This window comes from Equus asinus, chromosome 12, assembly GCF_041296235.1.
Source record: "Equus asinus isolate D_3611 breed Donkey chromosome 12, EquAss-T2T_v2, whole genome shotgun sequence".
NCBI lineage: Eukaryota > Metazoa > Chordata > Mammalia > Perissodactyla > Equidae > Equus > Equus asinus.
The window spans coordinates 65,164,606-65,182,088 of record NC_091801.1 but is presented as its reverse complement, the minus strand read 5'-3'; the positions used below and the strand labels follow the sequence as shown (position 1 = coordinate 65,182,088).

The 17,483-nt window shown below is 40.4% G+C and overlaps 1 protein-coding gene and 1 non-coding gene across 5 annotated transcripts in view; one reads left to right on the top strand and one right to left on the bottom strand.

The window, feature by feature from the left end:
* TAF2 (TATA-box binding protein associated factor 2) overlaps positions 1–2,152 on the top strand; it is an 88,149-nt gene extending 85,997 nt beyond the window's left edge. For 3 of the 4 annotated variants that reach the window (XM_070481534.1, XM_070481531.1, XM_070481530.1), the window contains one exon: positions 804–2,147. In XM_070481534.1, coding sequence (XP_070337635.1) covers positions 804–859 — 56 coding nt within the window. In that variant the 3' untranslated portion in view covers positions 860–2,147. Of the gene's footprint in view, positions 1–803 lie in introns of all 4 variants that reach the window. The other variant, XM_070481533.1, reaches the window with a different exon arrangement.
* A 10,898-nt stretch (positions 2,153–13,050) lies between these two features.
* Positions 13,051–13,123, bottom strand: TRNAK-UUU (transfer RNA lysine (anticodon UUU)). Its single transcript has one exon. It is a non-coding gene; the product is annotated as a tRNA-Lys (tRNA).
* Between the last annotated feature and the right edge of the window lie 4,360 nt (positions 13,124–17,483).

Here is a 17,483-nt window from a genome sequence, read left to right as displayed (position 1 = left end):
ATGTCTAGTTGTCTATATCAGATATTCTATGTAACGTGCACATGGTAGATATTATAAATACAGCAGAGAAAGAAGAAAGGACACAGCAAATTGGGTGAGTCAAAAGACTGAAAAATTTTATGTCTCAAGATAACCTTTTACCCCAAAAACATGTTATTTGTGTGTATGAAGCCCTTCCTGTTTGATTATGAGTCACCAAGGGCGGAGGTCATGTCATTATCCTGTTTATGATGTTTATTCTCCCTTAACCATCTAGTGCCACTGCAAGTTACTGTTGGCACTTAATATGGACTCTGTTTTCATTGAATTTAATATGAAAGCAGAAGGTGATTTTGTCAGCCAGAGAGTAAATAATATTGTGGTGAGATCATGGTTCTGGAAAACAGGAAACCTTGGTTCTATGTCCCAACTTTGAGAGGGTCTAGTGTTGTGACCTCGAATAAATCACTCAGCCTCACTGAGGCCAGTTTCCTTGAAAAATAAGACTGGATAAGATTGTCTCAAAGTTTCTTGCCCACTGCCAAACTCTTGTGATTATTTTGTTACCACTACACAGTACATATGTAGAGAAGGTTACACGTTGTGTAAGAAAATCTAGGTCATATAGGCCTTATTTCAGTTTTTAAGTAGAGACGGCCTTGATTGGTTTTATTTGAATTTTCATAAAAGAACTTGTATTTCAGCCTCAGACTATCTGCATATGCTCAGAGCATATGCATAACACATTATGTAGTTAGATAGGTGAACATGGAAGTTTTCAATTAACTGTACACTATTTTCTCTTTTATTATTTCTTCGGACAGACCCATCTTTTCCTCAAGACCAGCTTACGATGTTGTTCATCAGCTGCTATGATTGACTTTCAGAACTTTTACAGACTCCACAATCATCAAGCTCACATCAAGTCAGTAGGATCATTGGATGCCTGCTGAGTGCGAGATTCCACAGAGAATTTAAGGCCCCTGCCTTCAAGCTGTCTAGGTTCTAGTAGTAGGGTTAAAATGAATGCACAAGTAATAATAAGAACTTGAACCTGGTGTGTAAACTTAAACTATTGAGATACTTTCAGGAAGGCCATGAAGGGAGTGGAGGAAGCCTTGCCAAATTCTCTGCCCCTATTACAGACGTGCTCTAAAAATTTCTAGTGAAGATTTTAAATTGTATGCATCCTGAAGCTCTTGGGCCCTGCCTCTAATCCCTTACCAGAGAGCCCTCTTGGCTTTGAAATCCAGTGTCAGAAAGCCTATCTGGGACTGAGAGAACAATGCCAGGACCGACCCTGTGACTCCTAAATGTTAATCTCTGCATGTCAAATGAGAAAAATTCGGATGAGGGAGTGAGATTTTAATAAAACCCATCCCATTTAAAGTACTGTCTTTTACTTTGAGAATATGTATGTCCACACTAGTTGCTTGGTGTTCAAAGGTCTTCTTGTGAAATGATGATGACAGTGGCGGGTGGTTTGTTGGTTGGCTGGTTGGTGGTTATTATGACTGCCATTTTACCGTTCCTACTTGGCAATGCCAAAAATGATAATCCTTGAATTCCCCAAATCTAGCTACCACTGCTGTCTGTGCTTTGTAGACATAGCTTGTGTCTTCACAGAACTTCTGCTCTTTCACCCTATGGGAGGAAGTCAGTCAGTACTCTGCTTGTTTTATGCTTGAGCAAACAGACTGGGAACCATGTGTTTTACATTTTCTATTAGTGTCATACAGGTTTGTCCTGGCATTGCTTAAAAATCTGCTCTCCAGACACCTCTGTACACAGTAATTATATGCATAGAGTTATTCTGTATGAGGTCACCAGACCTCATATGTTCCTTACACCTTGCAAATATGGAACCAAGTCCTTTCATGCTGTAGGGGAGGCATCATTCTTTAAATATTGTGGTTTTAATTAGTAATGGTAAGTTTTTTTACTGAAAAATAGAGATGTCTGTTTTCCTGGCAGAGGCTTCTAACATCTTTTGAATATGTTGCTTTGAGGGGACACTTTACACATCAGGTTTTGATTCTCGTGCAGTTGTTTTCTATTCTGAGAGGAGCCAACCATTATCCTAAAAGGTCAGTGTTTGGTTTCCATGCTTAATCAAACTGTTGAGCTTCGTGGCCATTTTTCTATTAAATACAGAGTTTTGTTGGTTGAATACAGATGTCCTTCTGCTTCCTCGTCGGTGGTTGCCTGGTGATTCAGAAGACTTAACACAAGAGCTGGCTCCCTCTTCACTTCTTTTTCCACTGATTCCTGCAGGGGCTGCAGCTGAGGCATACCTTAGAATGTCTATGAAGGAAAAAATGTGTGAATCTTAAATAGCTGCAAAACAGTGCTTCAGGAGCAAAGGAACCATTGAAAACCTCCACCTAGCTGTCCTAATGACTCTACCTTGTTAATGCTCAGGTTTGAGAGTCCACAGGGCTGCCTTTTAATCTTGTTTCTCTTGTATAGAAACTGTGTGATTTGGGGTAAGCGGTTTAACCTCTTCTTTTGCAAAATAAAACAGCTCGCATCTCTCGATCCTGGAAGCGGGCCCCAGACTGTGTTAAGTCTGAATGCATGAATTCTCTCAATTCTCCCAACCCTGTGAAGCAGTGTGGCAGACACTGTTTAGGTGCTCACCCAATAATATTCACCCTCCCCTCCCTTGCTAATAGAACTCCAATTTTGTGTGAGCAAAACTGTGTCTACTACATATTTACTTTTTAAGCCTCACTTGCAGGTCGATTGGCCATATATGGCAGAGTTCTGGCCATTGAGACATAAGCAGAAATCTGCTGAGGTTCTGCCTTACCTTTCCTGATCAAAAGAGGACCCCTGTGGGGGGCTGGCCCCGTGGCCGAGTGGTTAAGTTCGCGCTCCGCTGCAGGCGGCCCAGTGTTTCGTTGGTTCGGATCCTGGGTGTGGACATGGCACTGCTCATCAAACCACGCTGAGGCAGCATCCCACATGCCACAGCTAGAAGGACCCACAACAAAGAATATACAACTATGTATAGCTTCTATAAAGCATTTTAGCTTAGTGTGGTACCTGGCTTGTAGTACATGCTCATTGAAATGTTAAGCCCTTTCCCACAATCACAGCTTCATGTTAGTGCTTAGCAACGAGACTCTCAGGTTTTGATTCTCATGTAGTTATTTTCCTGTCTGAGAAAAGTCAACTTTTATCCTCGAAGGTGGGCTTTAGTTTCCGTGTTGGCAATCCAGCTTCATGGCTGTAGGAGGTGCTCAGTGAGTTTGTTGAATGAGTGAATGAATAATTCTCTTAAAGACCATCTCCTAAGCACCACTCTTAGGAGGTTACTGTAGGCATTTTTGGTAATGAAGCCAAAATGTTTTTAAGTATCAAGATAGTACAAATGTTCAGTGAAAGTTCTAGAAACTAGTCTGGGTTCAAATCCAGCCTCCACCGCTGAGTGATGAGCTGTGTGACATTAGGCAAGTAACTTCACCTCTCTGTGCTCAAGTGGCTTCATCTATAAGATGGGGACCGTATTAATTGCCTCACAGTAATGTTAAAATTAATTGAAAAAATACATTTAAAACAGTTTTGAAAGGGCCTGGCATATGCATTCACCAAATGTTAGCTTTTACAACAATAGGTATTAATTACTTTTGTTAATTCATATGTATCCTACCAAAACTGGCTTCAATTAATGAAGCCATGTTGGAAACAAGATCCTCATGTAGTAGATGCTGAAATTTAGATGTGGATTCATGGTGACTTACCCACATTCGAATACAGTAGGGTCAGAATAAAAACTTGTTGGGTCTCAGCTTGGGAATCAGTACCTCCATACTTGCTTCTTTTGTGAAATATAAATGCACTTTAAGTCTTGGTGTTTGCCTTTTAAAACTAAAAAGAAAAAAGTTTTCTGTACTCTTGACAAATTATAAAATGTTGCTCCCACTAGTTTCCCTCTCCCCCATTTCTGTTTTTGGATTTGCATATATGTTTGTTTATTTGAGAGGAGTCAACTTGATTAAAAAAAAATAACATCACTCTTAGTAGCAATTATTGTTGCAACTTAAAAATGAAACAAACAGTCAAGAACAATGGCAACAAAACTAGCAATTATAATATTAACTTATGGGATTCTATTTTTTAAAAGGGGCTAAAACTTCTGGAAAGGTGTGAAGAGATCTGCAGATCCATTCTCCAGTAAAACAACCATAACTGGTGAAAATGATAAAAACAAAAAAAAAAACCCACAACCATTTAAAGTCTCTGGAAATTATCGTAAGAGCATGAAGCAAACGAAGAAATATTTATTCAGCAAAATCTACTAAATATATAAGACCAGTAAGAGTCAGTGGCACTTGAAGTATGACCTTCTCCCACTCTCTCTGTCCCCCATAGCTGAGCTTGATGGAAGCTCCACTCCAGGCAGGTGTGGCCAAAAAGGCAGAGTTCCCATTCGCCTTAGTTCCCAATTAAGGGATACAGTATTTCACCAGGAGGAACAAGTCAATATTTCTGATCCCCTCCAACTTTTAGTTATAGAGGCTATGTTCCTGGTGAATGCAGCCACGAGTTTGGGTACTCCCCTCCTTTATCCAGCTCTCACTCATAGGATGGAGGCTCTACCCCAAGTGTGGCAGTCTGAGAATAATGGGGCCCTGATCATCCTTGCCCCAGCTAACTCATAGGGTGAAGATACCATGCCAGGAGAGGCACCCAGAGAAGGCCAGAGGCTACTACCCCTCCCCAGGTCTCTGTTCATAAAGCCAAGGTATTGCTCCAAGAGAAGCATGCCACTGTTACTGTTCAGCACCTGGATCAGTGGCTCAGAGATTTTGCCCAGTGGGGGAGATGCAGCCAATAAGAACAGAGAGCTCTGAAGCTCTCCCACAAAGGAACTGACTCTATTTAAAACAGAGTAAGGGGAAGTTCAAGCCTAAGGGCACTCTCTAAAACAGTGGAGGTTTGGTGTTAAGAAATTAAGACAAGCTGGTAGCTCTGAGAGCGTCAAGCTAAACTTTGGGCCAACTAGTTTCTTAGCGAGAATCAGGAAAAGAGACAGCTGCTAAGAGCTGCCCTGTGAGGAAAATGCCTCAGAGATTGGCCTCAAAAACTACCCCTGCCTGAGTTTAATTAGATCAATCTGAGGAGCAATTTATGTCCCATGGCATTGTCAAAAAGAATAGAACAATCACAGACAATTAGTGGAGCCTACCAGCTGAGTGTGGTACAAAAGAAACAGGCAACAGAGAGATCAAGGAAGGAGGTCAAAGAGAGTCCTACAAAAACCACTAACATTCAGAATAATTGTGTATATGCCAAAGCTTCATACTATGAGGGATAGGATAGGGGAATTAGATTTCTTTAAAATCATATAGCCAAGTCACTAAAGAGGTAAATAAGCACGTATGCACATACTCAAAGGCCCAGGAAGAGAGGAGAGAAATCAGTGTCCAGAGTTGCTGCTACATATTACCTAAAATGTCCTATTTAAAAAAAAGACAAGACATGCAGAGAAATAGGAAAGTGTAACTCACACACAGAAGAAAAGCAGGCATTAGAAACCGTGAGGGAGGCTAGATGTCAAATTTAACAGACGAAGACTTTAAAGCAGCCTTTATAAATATGTTCAAAGAACTAAAGAGACCATACTTAAGGAAGTAAAGAAAGCTATGATGAAGATATCTCATCAAACAAAGAATTACAATAAGGAGAGAGAAATTATAAAAATAACCACGTGGAAACTCTGAAGTTGAAAAGTATATCTGAAATGAAAAATTTACTAGAGGGGCCAAGAAGTTTGGAAGAATCAGTGAATTGGAAGTTAGACTGATAGAGACTTTGCAATCCAAAGGACAGAAAACAAAACGAATGAAGGGAAATGAAAAGAGCCTCAGAGAAATGCGAAACACCATTATGCATACCAACATACATGTAGTTGGAGTACCAGAAGGAGAGAGAGAGAGAAAGGAGCAGAAAATAATACCAAAAGAAGTAATGGCTGAAAACATCCCAAATTTGATGAAAATCGATTTACACATCTCAGAAATTTGATGAATTGTAAGCAGGATAGACACAAACAGATCCACAGGGAGACCCATCGCAGTAAAAGTATTGAAATACAAAGGCAAAGAGAAAATTTTGAAAGCAGCAGGAGAAAAAGGATTCATCACATGTAAAGGAATCCCACTAAGACTAATATCTAACTTTTCCATAGAAACAATTGAGGAAAGAAGGCAGAAGGCAGTGGAATAACATATTTGGAATGTTGAAGGGAAAAAAACCCTGTCAACCAAGAATCTTATGTCCAGCTAAGCTGTCTTTCACAAAGGAAGGCAAAATAAAGACATTTCCAGATAAATAAAAACTGAGAGAATTTTTCCTTGCAGACTCACCTTACTAGAAGTAATAAAGGAGAGTCTCCAGGCTGAAAGCAAGGGGCTGCAATGGTAATGTGACCTCTCACAAAAAATCAAAGAGCACTCGTAAAGGGAATTATGTAATTATAAAAGACAATATTAATGCATATTTCTCCTCGTTTCAACTCTTCACTGATTTAAAAAGCAATTGTATAAAACAATATGTATATAATTGTACTCTTGAGCCTAAAACATATAGAAATACAATAGATCTGACATAATAGCACAGTGTAAGTGGGTGGGAACAGAGCTGTATGAAGTAAGGAATTGACACCAGATGGTAATTTGAACCCACAGGAGCAAATGAAGAAGACCAGAAATGGTAAATAAGAATGTTAATATAACAAACTGTATAAATATGTACTTTCTCTCCTTTTCTCAGCTTCTTTAATAGACATAAAATTATATTATGTAATATTTATAACAATGTATTATTGGGTTTGTGATATATATAGGTGTAATATGTATAACAACAATAGCACAAAAAGAAGGAAGAAGAAATAGATATATGTGGGAGTAATGTTTCTATATCTCACCAAAGTTAACTTAGTATAAATCTAACTAGGTTTTGATGTTAAGGTGTATATAGTAAACCCTAGAGCAAGCACTAAGAAAATAACTCATAAAAATATAGTGAAAAAACTATTAAAGGAAATAAAATGTTACACCAGAAAATATACACCTAAAGCAAAAGAAAGCCATAAAGGAGGAATAAAGAAACAAAAAAGACATGAGACATATTGAAAACACAAAGTAAAAAGGCAAATGTAAATCCAGCTGTATCAATAATAAATTAAATGTGAATCGTTTAAACAATTCAATCAAGAGGCAGAGATGTCAGACTGGATTAAAAAAAAAGATCTGACTATATGCTGTCTTCAGGAGACAGTTTAGATTCAAAGATAGAAATAGGTTGAAAATAAAAGGATGGATAAAGATCCATCATGCAAATAGCAATGATAAAAAAGCTAGAGGGTCTATACTAATATTATGCAAAGAGACATTAAAACAAAATTCTGTTACTAGAGATAAAGAGGGATAGTTTATAACGATGAAAGATTCAGCCCATCTGGAAGATATAGCAATTACAAACATGTATGTACCTAACCACAGCCCCAAAATACATGAAGCAAAAACGGACAGAACTGAAAGGAGAAAGACAATTCAACAATAGCTGTTGGAGATCTAAATGCCTCACTTTCAATAATGCATAGAACCACTAGGCAGAAGATCAGTAAGTACAATCATGCATCACTTAACGAGGATGCATGCTGAGAAATGCATTGTTAGGCAATTTTGTCGTTTTGTGAACATCATAGAGTGAACTTACACAAACCTAGATGGTATAGCCTACTACGTATCCAGGCTATGTGGTACTAATCTGATGGGATCACCGTTGTGTATGTAGTCTGTCCTCGGCAGAAACCTTGTTATGTAGTGCATGACTATAAATAAAAGGATTGAACAATGCTATAAATCGTCTAGATCCAACAGACATCCATAGAACACTCTACTTGACAAAAGCAGAATGCACATTCTTCTCAAGTACACATGGAACATTCTCCAGGATAGACCATATGTTAGACCATAAAACAGGCTCAATAAATTTACAAGGATGGAAATTATACAAAGTATGTTCTTTGAACGTAGTGGAATCAAATTAGAAATTATAGAAAGAAATTGGGAAAATTCACAAATTAAATAACAAACTGTAAATAACCAATGGGTCAAAGAAGAAATCACAAGGAAAATCAGAAAATACTGTGAGATAAATGAAAATGGAGACTCATATACCAAAACTTAAGGGATACAGCTAAACATTGCTTAGACAAAAAGTTATATCTGTAAGTGACTACATAAAAAAGAGGAAATATCTCAAATCAGTAACCTTACCTTCTTACTTAAGACACTGAAGAAAGAAGAACTAAACCTAAATCAAGTATAAGGAAGGAAATAATAAAGATTGGAGCATAAATTATTGAAGTGGAAAATAGAAAAACAATAGAGAAAATTGACAAAATCAAAAGTTGATTTTTTGAAAAGGTCAGCAAAATTGACAAATCTTTAGCTAGATTGACCAAGAAAAAAAAAGAGACTCAAATTACTAAAATCAGAAATGAAAGAGGAGGTTTTACTATCAACATTATGGAAATAAAAAGTATTGAAAACATTATGCTAAGTAAAAGAGGCCAGTTATAAGAGACCACATATTGTGTGATTCCATTTAAATTAAATGTCCAGAAGAGGCAAATCTATATAGAGAGAAAATTGATTAGTGGTTGCCCCAGGCTTTGTTGGGGCTGGGGAGATGAGGAGTTACTGCTAATGGGCACAGGGGTTTTTTTTTGGAATCATGAAAATGTTCAAAATTGATGGTGGTGATGGTCGCACAACTCTTTGAATATACTAAAAGCCATTGAATCTCACACTTTAAATGGGTGAGTTGTATGGTATGTGAATATATCTCAATAAAGTCATTATTAAAGGTGGTGGAGATGGGGCTGCTAAGAGAAACATGCTTGTCAGATGGCAGAGGCAGTTATAGAGAAGGCGGTGTCAAGAAGTGGAATCATAAACTAGGGAAGAAAGAAGTTTAGTAATATAGAAAGTGGAATGGTTTCGTTAGAGACTCAGTGGGACTGGGAATTTCACAAATATCCAAAGAAAGTTGAGGAGTGGGAGGGAGGATGATAAATACTAGGGAGTTGAGGAAATGCAAAAATATTCCCCTATAGTACTTGTAAATGTTCACCCGCTTGCAATGTTTTAAATTGCATGTTTTTCTCTTTGCAAACTGGAAAAAGTCCTATTTGATTTAATATCTGCTTGTACACCAGAATGCAATCTTATTTTTTGATACCAAAATGCAGCCAGTTGGAATCCTTGGTTGCTTAGACTCTGTGATTCCACCAGACCTTCCTTTTCACCAAGGAGAGAAATTTATTGTCCTCGAACCATTTTTATCCAAAAATGAACCAGAATTTTAAAAAATCCTTTGATGCACTATGGATTTCACAATTACAAATCACGCTTTATCTGCCAACGTATATTCCTATGATTTGATCTTTGTTGAGATTTATTTAAAATTAAAGGCATTGGTTTGCTTTTAGGGGGTGGTTTTGCTTTAGAAATCTTTCAACAATTCCATTTTTGAGAATTTTATTCTGAGGTAGCTGAACAGTGAGTGTGCTGTAGTTTATTACTTTAGTTTTGTAGTTTTCACTTCCAAGGGGACTTGATTTATTTGACTGATATATGCCAAAGGAAGTGGAGGAGTAATTTAGACCCTCTGACACGAGGTGGTGATAAAAAGTGGTGGGTACATATTTGCAACACTAGGTTTAATATCATTACTATATACCCAGTAATGAGGTAAGTGCCTGGCATATGAAGATTTGAAGGTGAATAAGACAGGATAGCCCCTTGTCCTCAAGGGAATTGTCATCTCAAGGGACAGGTTGTTCTAGAAACAAGTAATTTCAATACAATGTGGTAAGTATTGTGCCAGATGGGTGCTCTGTGGCAAAAAGGAGGGTACCAAGCGGGCAATCGTGGGCAGGGGAGTGGAAAGAAGAGCTTGGTGGTGGGGGGGGGGGGGGGGGCGGGGGGGGAGGGGGGCTTTTGAAAGGAGGCAACCCAGACTTCAAAAATGTGTTTGAGGTGAAAACATATACTTTCTCTCCTTTTCACATCAGAAATTGTTTATTAAATAGTAAATAACATGTTAGGACATGTTTTAGAAATGATGCTAAAGATATGCATTTTTATCAGGAATTTCAAATGAAGGGACAGATATCCAACAAAAACAACTTAAGGGAAAACGGGAGCTGAAACATCAAGCTTCAGGCACACTTGGGGCAAAGAACTCAAATGCTGCCATCTCTCTGCACTATGGACTTTCTTGCTTGTGTGTTGGCTTCATTTCCTTCTATTGCAGATAGGACTTATTACAAGCTGAGATAAAATGGACGTCAGTGGCCCCAGATTCACTAATTCCCAGCTTAGCAACCTCAGGGCAAAAAAACTTTTCTTTTCCACCATTTATATATAAATCTCAGGGAAGTTCTGTCTGGCCATGTTTGCTTGGGTCATGTGCTCCTCTCTGGGCCAATCGATGGGCCAAGAGGATAGAGTATGATGACTCCCTCAGCCTGAGTCTCATTCCTACCTCTGGCAGAGGAAGTACTATGTAGACCACATCATCAGGACTCTGAGAAATAGTGTAGGGTGAGGGAGATTTTCTTGATGGAAAAGGAGTTCCTTTACCAGAAGGACAGGGCAGACTAAAACAATAGCTACCTGTAGCAGAGACTGCTAATGGTCCCTCAATATCTATTCTTCCCTTTCTCTTTAAGTAACCACCCCAATGTTTTAGCTATGTATGTGTCCACCCAGAAGAAAAGGCGCATTTCTCAGACGCTCTTGCAACCAGGTGTGGCCATCTGTCTCAATCTGGCAAGTGAATGTGTGTAGGATTGTTGTGTGACAGCTTCTGGAAATCTTTCTTTAAAAATAGCGTTGTGTGTCCTTGGCCTTGCTTCTCTTCTTAGTTTTTTCCTTCCTTTCATTTGGAATGAAGATATGATAGTTGGCTCTTTACTTGCCATATTGGACCAAGAAGTAAGGACCAAACCGTAGAATCCCTGAGGACTTTGTAAAGCAGAGCTGCCAGACCTTCCCTGGATGTCCCAGTTCCAAACTTTTAGGTGAACAAGAAATAAATGTCTGCCTTGCTTAAAGCACTATGTTGGACACATACATATCACAAACTGCTTTACAGCAATTCAATACTTTCTCCCTAATAACTTTCCTTCCTCAAATCTTAATTATGGTCTTGAGTTTAGGGTGATGTATTTACTCATTTAGTCAACAAATATTTCTAGAGACCTACCATGTGCCGTTCTAGGCACTGGGGATCCACAGGGCACTAAAGTATTCGATAGTCTAATAAGCTTATGTTTTAGTTGGGGGAGAGAAGAAACAAAAGAATAGATATATAATTTATAAATGGTGATACCTGCTAAGAAAACTGAAATCTGCTTGAGGAGACAGAGAGGATATGGGAGCGCTAATATTATTTTATATAGCATGGTACAGGAACCTCTCTCTGATAAAATAATATTTGAGCAGTAACCTAAATAAATGGAAGGTGTGATGGTTAATTTTGTATGTCAACGTGACTGGGCCACAGGATGCCCAGATGTTTGGTTAAACGTCATGTCTGTGTGTGTCTGCGAACCGTCACAGTGTTTCTGGATGAGATTAACATTTGAATGGTAGACTGAGTAAAGCAGACTGCCCTCCCTCATGTGGGTGGGCCTCATCCAATCTGTTGAAGACCTGAATGGAATAAAAGGCTGAGTAAGAAAGAATTCTCCCTCTCTGCCTGGTTGTCTTCTAGCTGGGACATAAGTTTTTTGCTCCCTTTGGACTCAGACTGGAATGTACACCATCAGCTCTCCTGGGTCTCCAGCTTGCAGACTGCGTATCTTGGACTTCTCAGGCTCCATAATCACGTGAGCCAGTTCCTTAGACTAAATCTGTCTTGGGCATAGGAAGGAACGGCGAGAAGGCCAATGAGTTTAGAGCAGTGGTTCTCAAACTTTTTGGTTTCAGGACTCCTTGACACTCCTAAAAATTAGTAAGGATCCCCAAAAGCTTTGGTTATTTGGATTCTATCTATATTTGTCATATGAGAAGCTAAAATGGAGAAAATTTAAAAATATTTATTGATTCACTTAAAATTACAATAATAAACATCACATGTTAATATTAAGTAATATTTTTATGAAAAGTAACTGTATTTTCCAAAACAAACAAAAAATTTAATGAGACAAGTAACATTGCTTTTGCATTTTTGCAAATTTCTTCATTGTCTGGCTTGCTAGAGGACAGCTGGATTCTCATAGCTGCTTCTGCATCCAATCTGTTGTAGTATGTTGTTTTGGTTTTAGTATATGAAGGAAATCTGGCCTCACACAGATATGTGCTTGGAAAATAAAAGAGTATTTTAATAGCCTTTTCAGATATTTCTGGTTATTCTGTTTTTTTTTTTTTTTTTTTTGAGGAAGATTAGCCCTCAGCTAACTACCGCCAATCCTCCTCTGTTTGCTGAGGAAGACTGGCCCTGAGCTAACATCCATGCTCATCTTCCTCTACTTTATATGTGGGATGCCTGCCACAACATGACTTGCCAAGCAATGCCATGTCCACCGGGATCCGAACCGGTGAATCTGGGGCCACCAAAGCAAACGTATGTGCTTAACCACTGCACCACCAGGCCGGCCCCTGTGGTTATTCTTTGATACTGCATTAAAACTCGACGAGTGGTTGTCTTTTAAAGGATACTTGCAATGTGGAATCTGAAACTATATCAATAAACTATTTGTTCTCTGTACCCCCATGAGAAAGTGGACATGAAAACAACATCTTCATATTTTTTTTTAAGATTTTATTTTTCCTTTTTCTCCCCAAAGCCCCCTGGTACATAGTTGTATATTTTTAGTTGTGGGTCGTTCTAGTTGTGGCATGTGGGATGCCACCTCAGCATGGCCTGCCGAGTGGTGCCATGTCCCTGCCCAGGATCTGAACCAGCGAAACCCTGGGCCGCTGAAGTGAAGTGTGTGAACTTAACCACTCAGCCAGGGGGCTGGCCCCGAAGAGAAAAGGCAAATGCCTGAACAAGGACTTGAACCCTGGACCCTCAGATTAAAAATCTGATGCTCTGCCAACTGAGCTATCCAGGCTCTTTGCAGCTTTGTTTTGGAATAAAAGTAATTTTGACCTCCAGACCCCTGAAAAGGTATCAGGAGCCACACTTCGAGAACCATTGCTCTAGAACATAGTGAGGAAAGAATGGGTGAAGATGGCATTGGAGAGCACATGTAGGAACTTGCAATTGTGATAAGAACTTGAAAATTTATTCTGAGTAAAATGTGAAGTCATTGTAGGGTTTGAGTGGAGAAATGAATTGGTCTAATATTAAAAGGTCACTCTCTGTGTATGTGGAGGATAGACTAGGGGACGAATGAACAGAGAGGCCAGCTAGGAGATAGGTGCAGTAATCCAGGTGAGAGATGATGGTAGCTTGGACCACAGGGGACAAGATGGAGGTGGTCTGGCTTGCCAGATAAACATCTGTGAAATGATAGAAATGGAAGCCTGTCTTTGCCTGAGGTCATTTTGCCACTGTGTTAAGGGATTAAATGAATTTAAGCAAAAGCTTCCATTTTCCTTTGTGATGCTTCTGATTATCTACAAAGGCTCTTGATGTCTCAAGGAATCAAAGTATGTTAGAGTACAAAAGAACCTTGGAGAACATCTCTGTCAATAATTTTTGAATTTTTCTCTAAGGAGCCATAGGATCTCTATGAAGGTAACATTTCAGTAATTACAGGAATTAAGGGAAACCAGTGGGGCAGTGCTTCAGGCTCCTCATCACTGCTTCAGCCTGAGCAACTCCACTTTCTTCTGTTTGATTAATGGGGTCTTTAAAAGCTTTGGTTCAAGGAAAGTGGTCTGTGGCTAAAAAGAATTCGCGAGTCAATCTTGGCACTCTTCTCTGTTGTGTCAAGGGGCAGCCTCAGAGTCCTTCTCAACACAGTATTCCTCTCATCTACTAATAACAGATCAGAATTGGCACTTCAGATGAATAATATTTGCCATTCCTCACATAAGCCCAAATTTAGTATCTCATCACATAGCCATCAATCAATTTCAATGCCTCTCACTCTGGCTTTACTAGTTTTTACTTTACACCCACCCTGCTTTCATGGCTGTATAACGGTCAGCCATGTAGAGATCATAGAATGGTCAAGCTAAAGAAATATTTGTAGAGCATTTAGGGGTTGAAAACTGAAATGCCTTCAGAAGACAAGTGGGCAGCAGGCAAAGACCAGAGCCTGAAGTGGGAAGACAGATGGGTCCCGGATGACCGGAAGTGTGCATGTCCCAACAAAAGGCATTCAAGTTCAAAATTTAAAGAAAATTCTAGCAAATAATGACAATAAGTCAAACAAATAAAAACATCCCACAATGCCTGTGGGCTCTTTTTTGACCTTCTGGAATCTCAAATTGGTCCCACTCACTCCGTTTTCAGATGAGTCTCCTAGAGCTGCCATGACTTGGAAGTTTGTGTAGTTTGTGGATTTTAGAGTCAGACTGACTTGGTTGGTATCCTAGGACTCCTGTTTGTTGACGCATGATCTTGGAAATAATGACTTCTGTAAGCCTCTGTCTCCTTGTCTACACATCCACAGGAAGCACTTGGCCCTGGGCCTGGCACGTTAAGTGCTCCATAAATGTGGCTGTTTGTATTATTGTTGGACAGGGTCGCACACAACTAGTTTGGGGCAAAGCTGGAAGGTTCCCCAGTGACCTGAGATTTCATGTTGAGGACGTCTACCACCAGCCTTTCGGTGACTCTGTGTGCGTGCACGTGTGCGCATGCTGCTTCTAAGACATAAAAAAGAAGACTGGGAAAAGAGGAGACCTGGGAAGCGGATGATTTGAATTAAGGGATGATTTGAGGCAGGACACAAGCTTCCCTTTAGCCTGATGTTTCCTGGGAGCATCTGTTTTGCCGTAAGCGTGGAGTCCCTTTAGGGAATGTTTTTAAAGGAAGTTGATCTTTTCCTCAGGTTTCTCCCAACTCTGCCCTGTGGTTCGGCAGGGGCCAGTGGCGTCCAGAGTCTGTGCATAGGCAACTCTGCCTCCTGGGAGCACCAATTTACCAAGAATGAGCGTGGACTGCTGGATGGCTGTCAGGAGGGAACAATTTTCCATCCTTCAAATCTAGAACAGATTTGAACTAATGCCCTGGAGTTAAAAAGCCATCTTGTCTCTGGGTAAACAGATAATGAAGTTTGCAAAGGCAGCTTTAAGCATGTTGCCTGCATGGGTTTTTTTTTTTTTTTGGTAAGATCAGCCCTGAGCTAACATCTGCTGCCAATACTCCTCTTTTTGCTGAGGAAGACTGGCCCTGAGCTAACATCCATGCCCATCTTCCTCTACTTTACATGTGGGACGCCTACCACAGCATGGCTTGCCAAGCGCTGCCATGTCCGCACCCGGGATCCGCACCGGCGAACCCTGGGCCGCCGAAGCAGAACGTGGGAACTTAACCACTGTGCCACTGGGCTGGCCCCTGGATGGGTTTTATGTTGCGGTATACCCTTCTCCAGAGTGTTAAACACTTCTTGAATATCTGTTGGCTGTTTGGGGATAGTATGGTTTTGATTAAATTATATTCACAATTCTGGGGAAATGCTGTCCCTGACGTATCCATAAGTGTGAGTTTTCCGTACCTAAAAGGACTTGCTTTTATACAGTATCCACTCCATCAGTTCAGGATGTTAATATTTGCACATTGGTCACTTCTAATTAAATAATGTTTAATGTGCTTAGGGGACGGAGACAACATGGTGTAATGGTAAGAGTCTAGGCATTGAAGTCCGAAGGACAAATTCCAGCTGCACTTTCCAGGTGTGTGACTGCATCAACTCACTTAAATCTCTCTGAAGGTCTCTTTCTTCAGCTGTTAAATGGGCCTAACATCTCCTACCCAGTGCGAGGCTGTTAGGAGATTTAAACTGCATGATGGGTGTTGATCACTTAGTCCAATGTCTAGAGATTAGTGGGTGCTCTGAACCCCAGATCGTCATCCTCTACTCTCTTAGTGGCTTTGATGAGCAAAAATAGTGAATCACATTTGTACAGGCCGAATCACCATGCATCTGTTAGGTGTCTTCGGTTCAGGGGGAGCAATGTGTAGGAGTTTTCCCAACACATGGCAAGTGCTAGGAGGCAAGTCCAACAGAGAACTGAGGGTATCACTCTTTTCACTTGCCAGTGATCAATGATATTCTGCATTGGAAAAGTGCAAAATAAAAAACAGCTACGAAGGAAACCAGTAACTAGCGATGCCAAAGAAATCAGGCTCAATTCACAGCTTCCTCAAGTAGAATATAGGATGGGAGACAACTTCAGGGTGGGCTGAAGTCTCCTGACAAACTTTAAGAATTAGGGAAAGGGAAGTTTGAGATTCTCAGACAGACAGGTAGAGATGCCAAAGGGCCAGGTACAGTGGCTCCCTCTGAGTTGCTGAAACCCAGACTGCCTGGCGGATCCACAGCCCCAGCTCCACGGAGAGACACGGGCTTGGGCTTTCTGTGTTCATCTGTTCCGTCTGCCGGGGCTGTGAGCAGTGCCTCCGTCACTGCTGAGCTCTGCCCAAGGCCTTCCTCACCTGCCCAAATGCTCCTAATTGCCTCAGGTCTCCACCTTTCCTTGACGTGAAGGTATTTTTTCTAAACCAGCCATCTCCTTCCCTTTTCCTCTTTAAAATAAAAATACATTTCTGGGATAGGAAAGTTTTCTAGTTATTACCTCCTTTGCTGTGTCAGATTGCTGGTTTCCAGCAAGACAGTGAGCTGAGGGGGAGGATGAGGACATGGGGCTCATGGGTTTTGAAATAGCAGGATGTAAAGACTGACACACCATCCGGGGAAGTCTTTCACTAAGTATGGTCTGAGCACCTACATCATAATTCCACCTGAATTGCTTATTAAAAATTCAGGGACCGGCCCCATGGTGTAGTGGTTAAGTTTGGCATGCTCTGCTTCGGCTGCCTGGGTTCGCTGGTTCAGATCCCGGGCACCGACCTACACCATTCATCATCCATGCTGTGATGGTAATCCACATATAAAAAAGTGGAGGAATATTGGCACAGATGATAGCTCAGGGCTAATCTTCCTCAGCAAAAAAATAAAATAAAGTTCAGATTTCTGTGCTCCCAAATCAATCTCTCAGGAACAATATCTAGGAATCTGCTAAACAGTTGGGGCTATTTGATCACAGTTTTGTTTGAGAATCCCTCCCTGGCGAAGTGACCCTGGGGGTTAACTACATGCAGTTTTAAGCAGCCAAATGTATGATATATTTGCTTACATGGTTGCCTCTGAAGACAAAATCCGTCTACTAGACCTCACCATTTTGCTAGAGCACAGCCTGGTACTACTTCTCCACCATGTGAGGAGTGCCTGCACCAGCTGGCTGGGATAGAGAGGCAGGAGCAGAGGGAAGACGCCCTTTCTTATCGCCTTTATA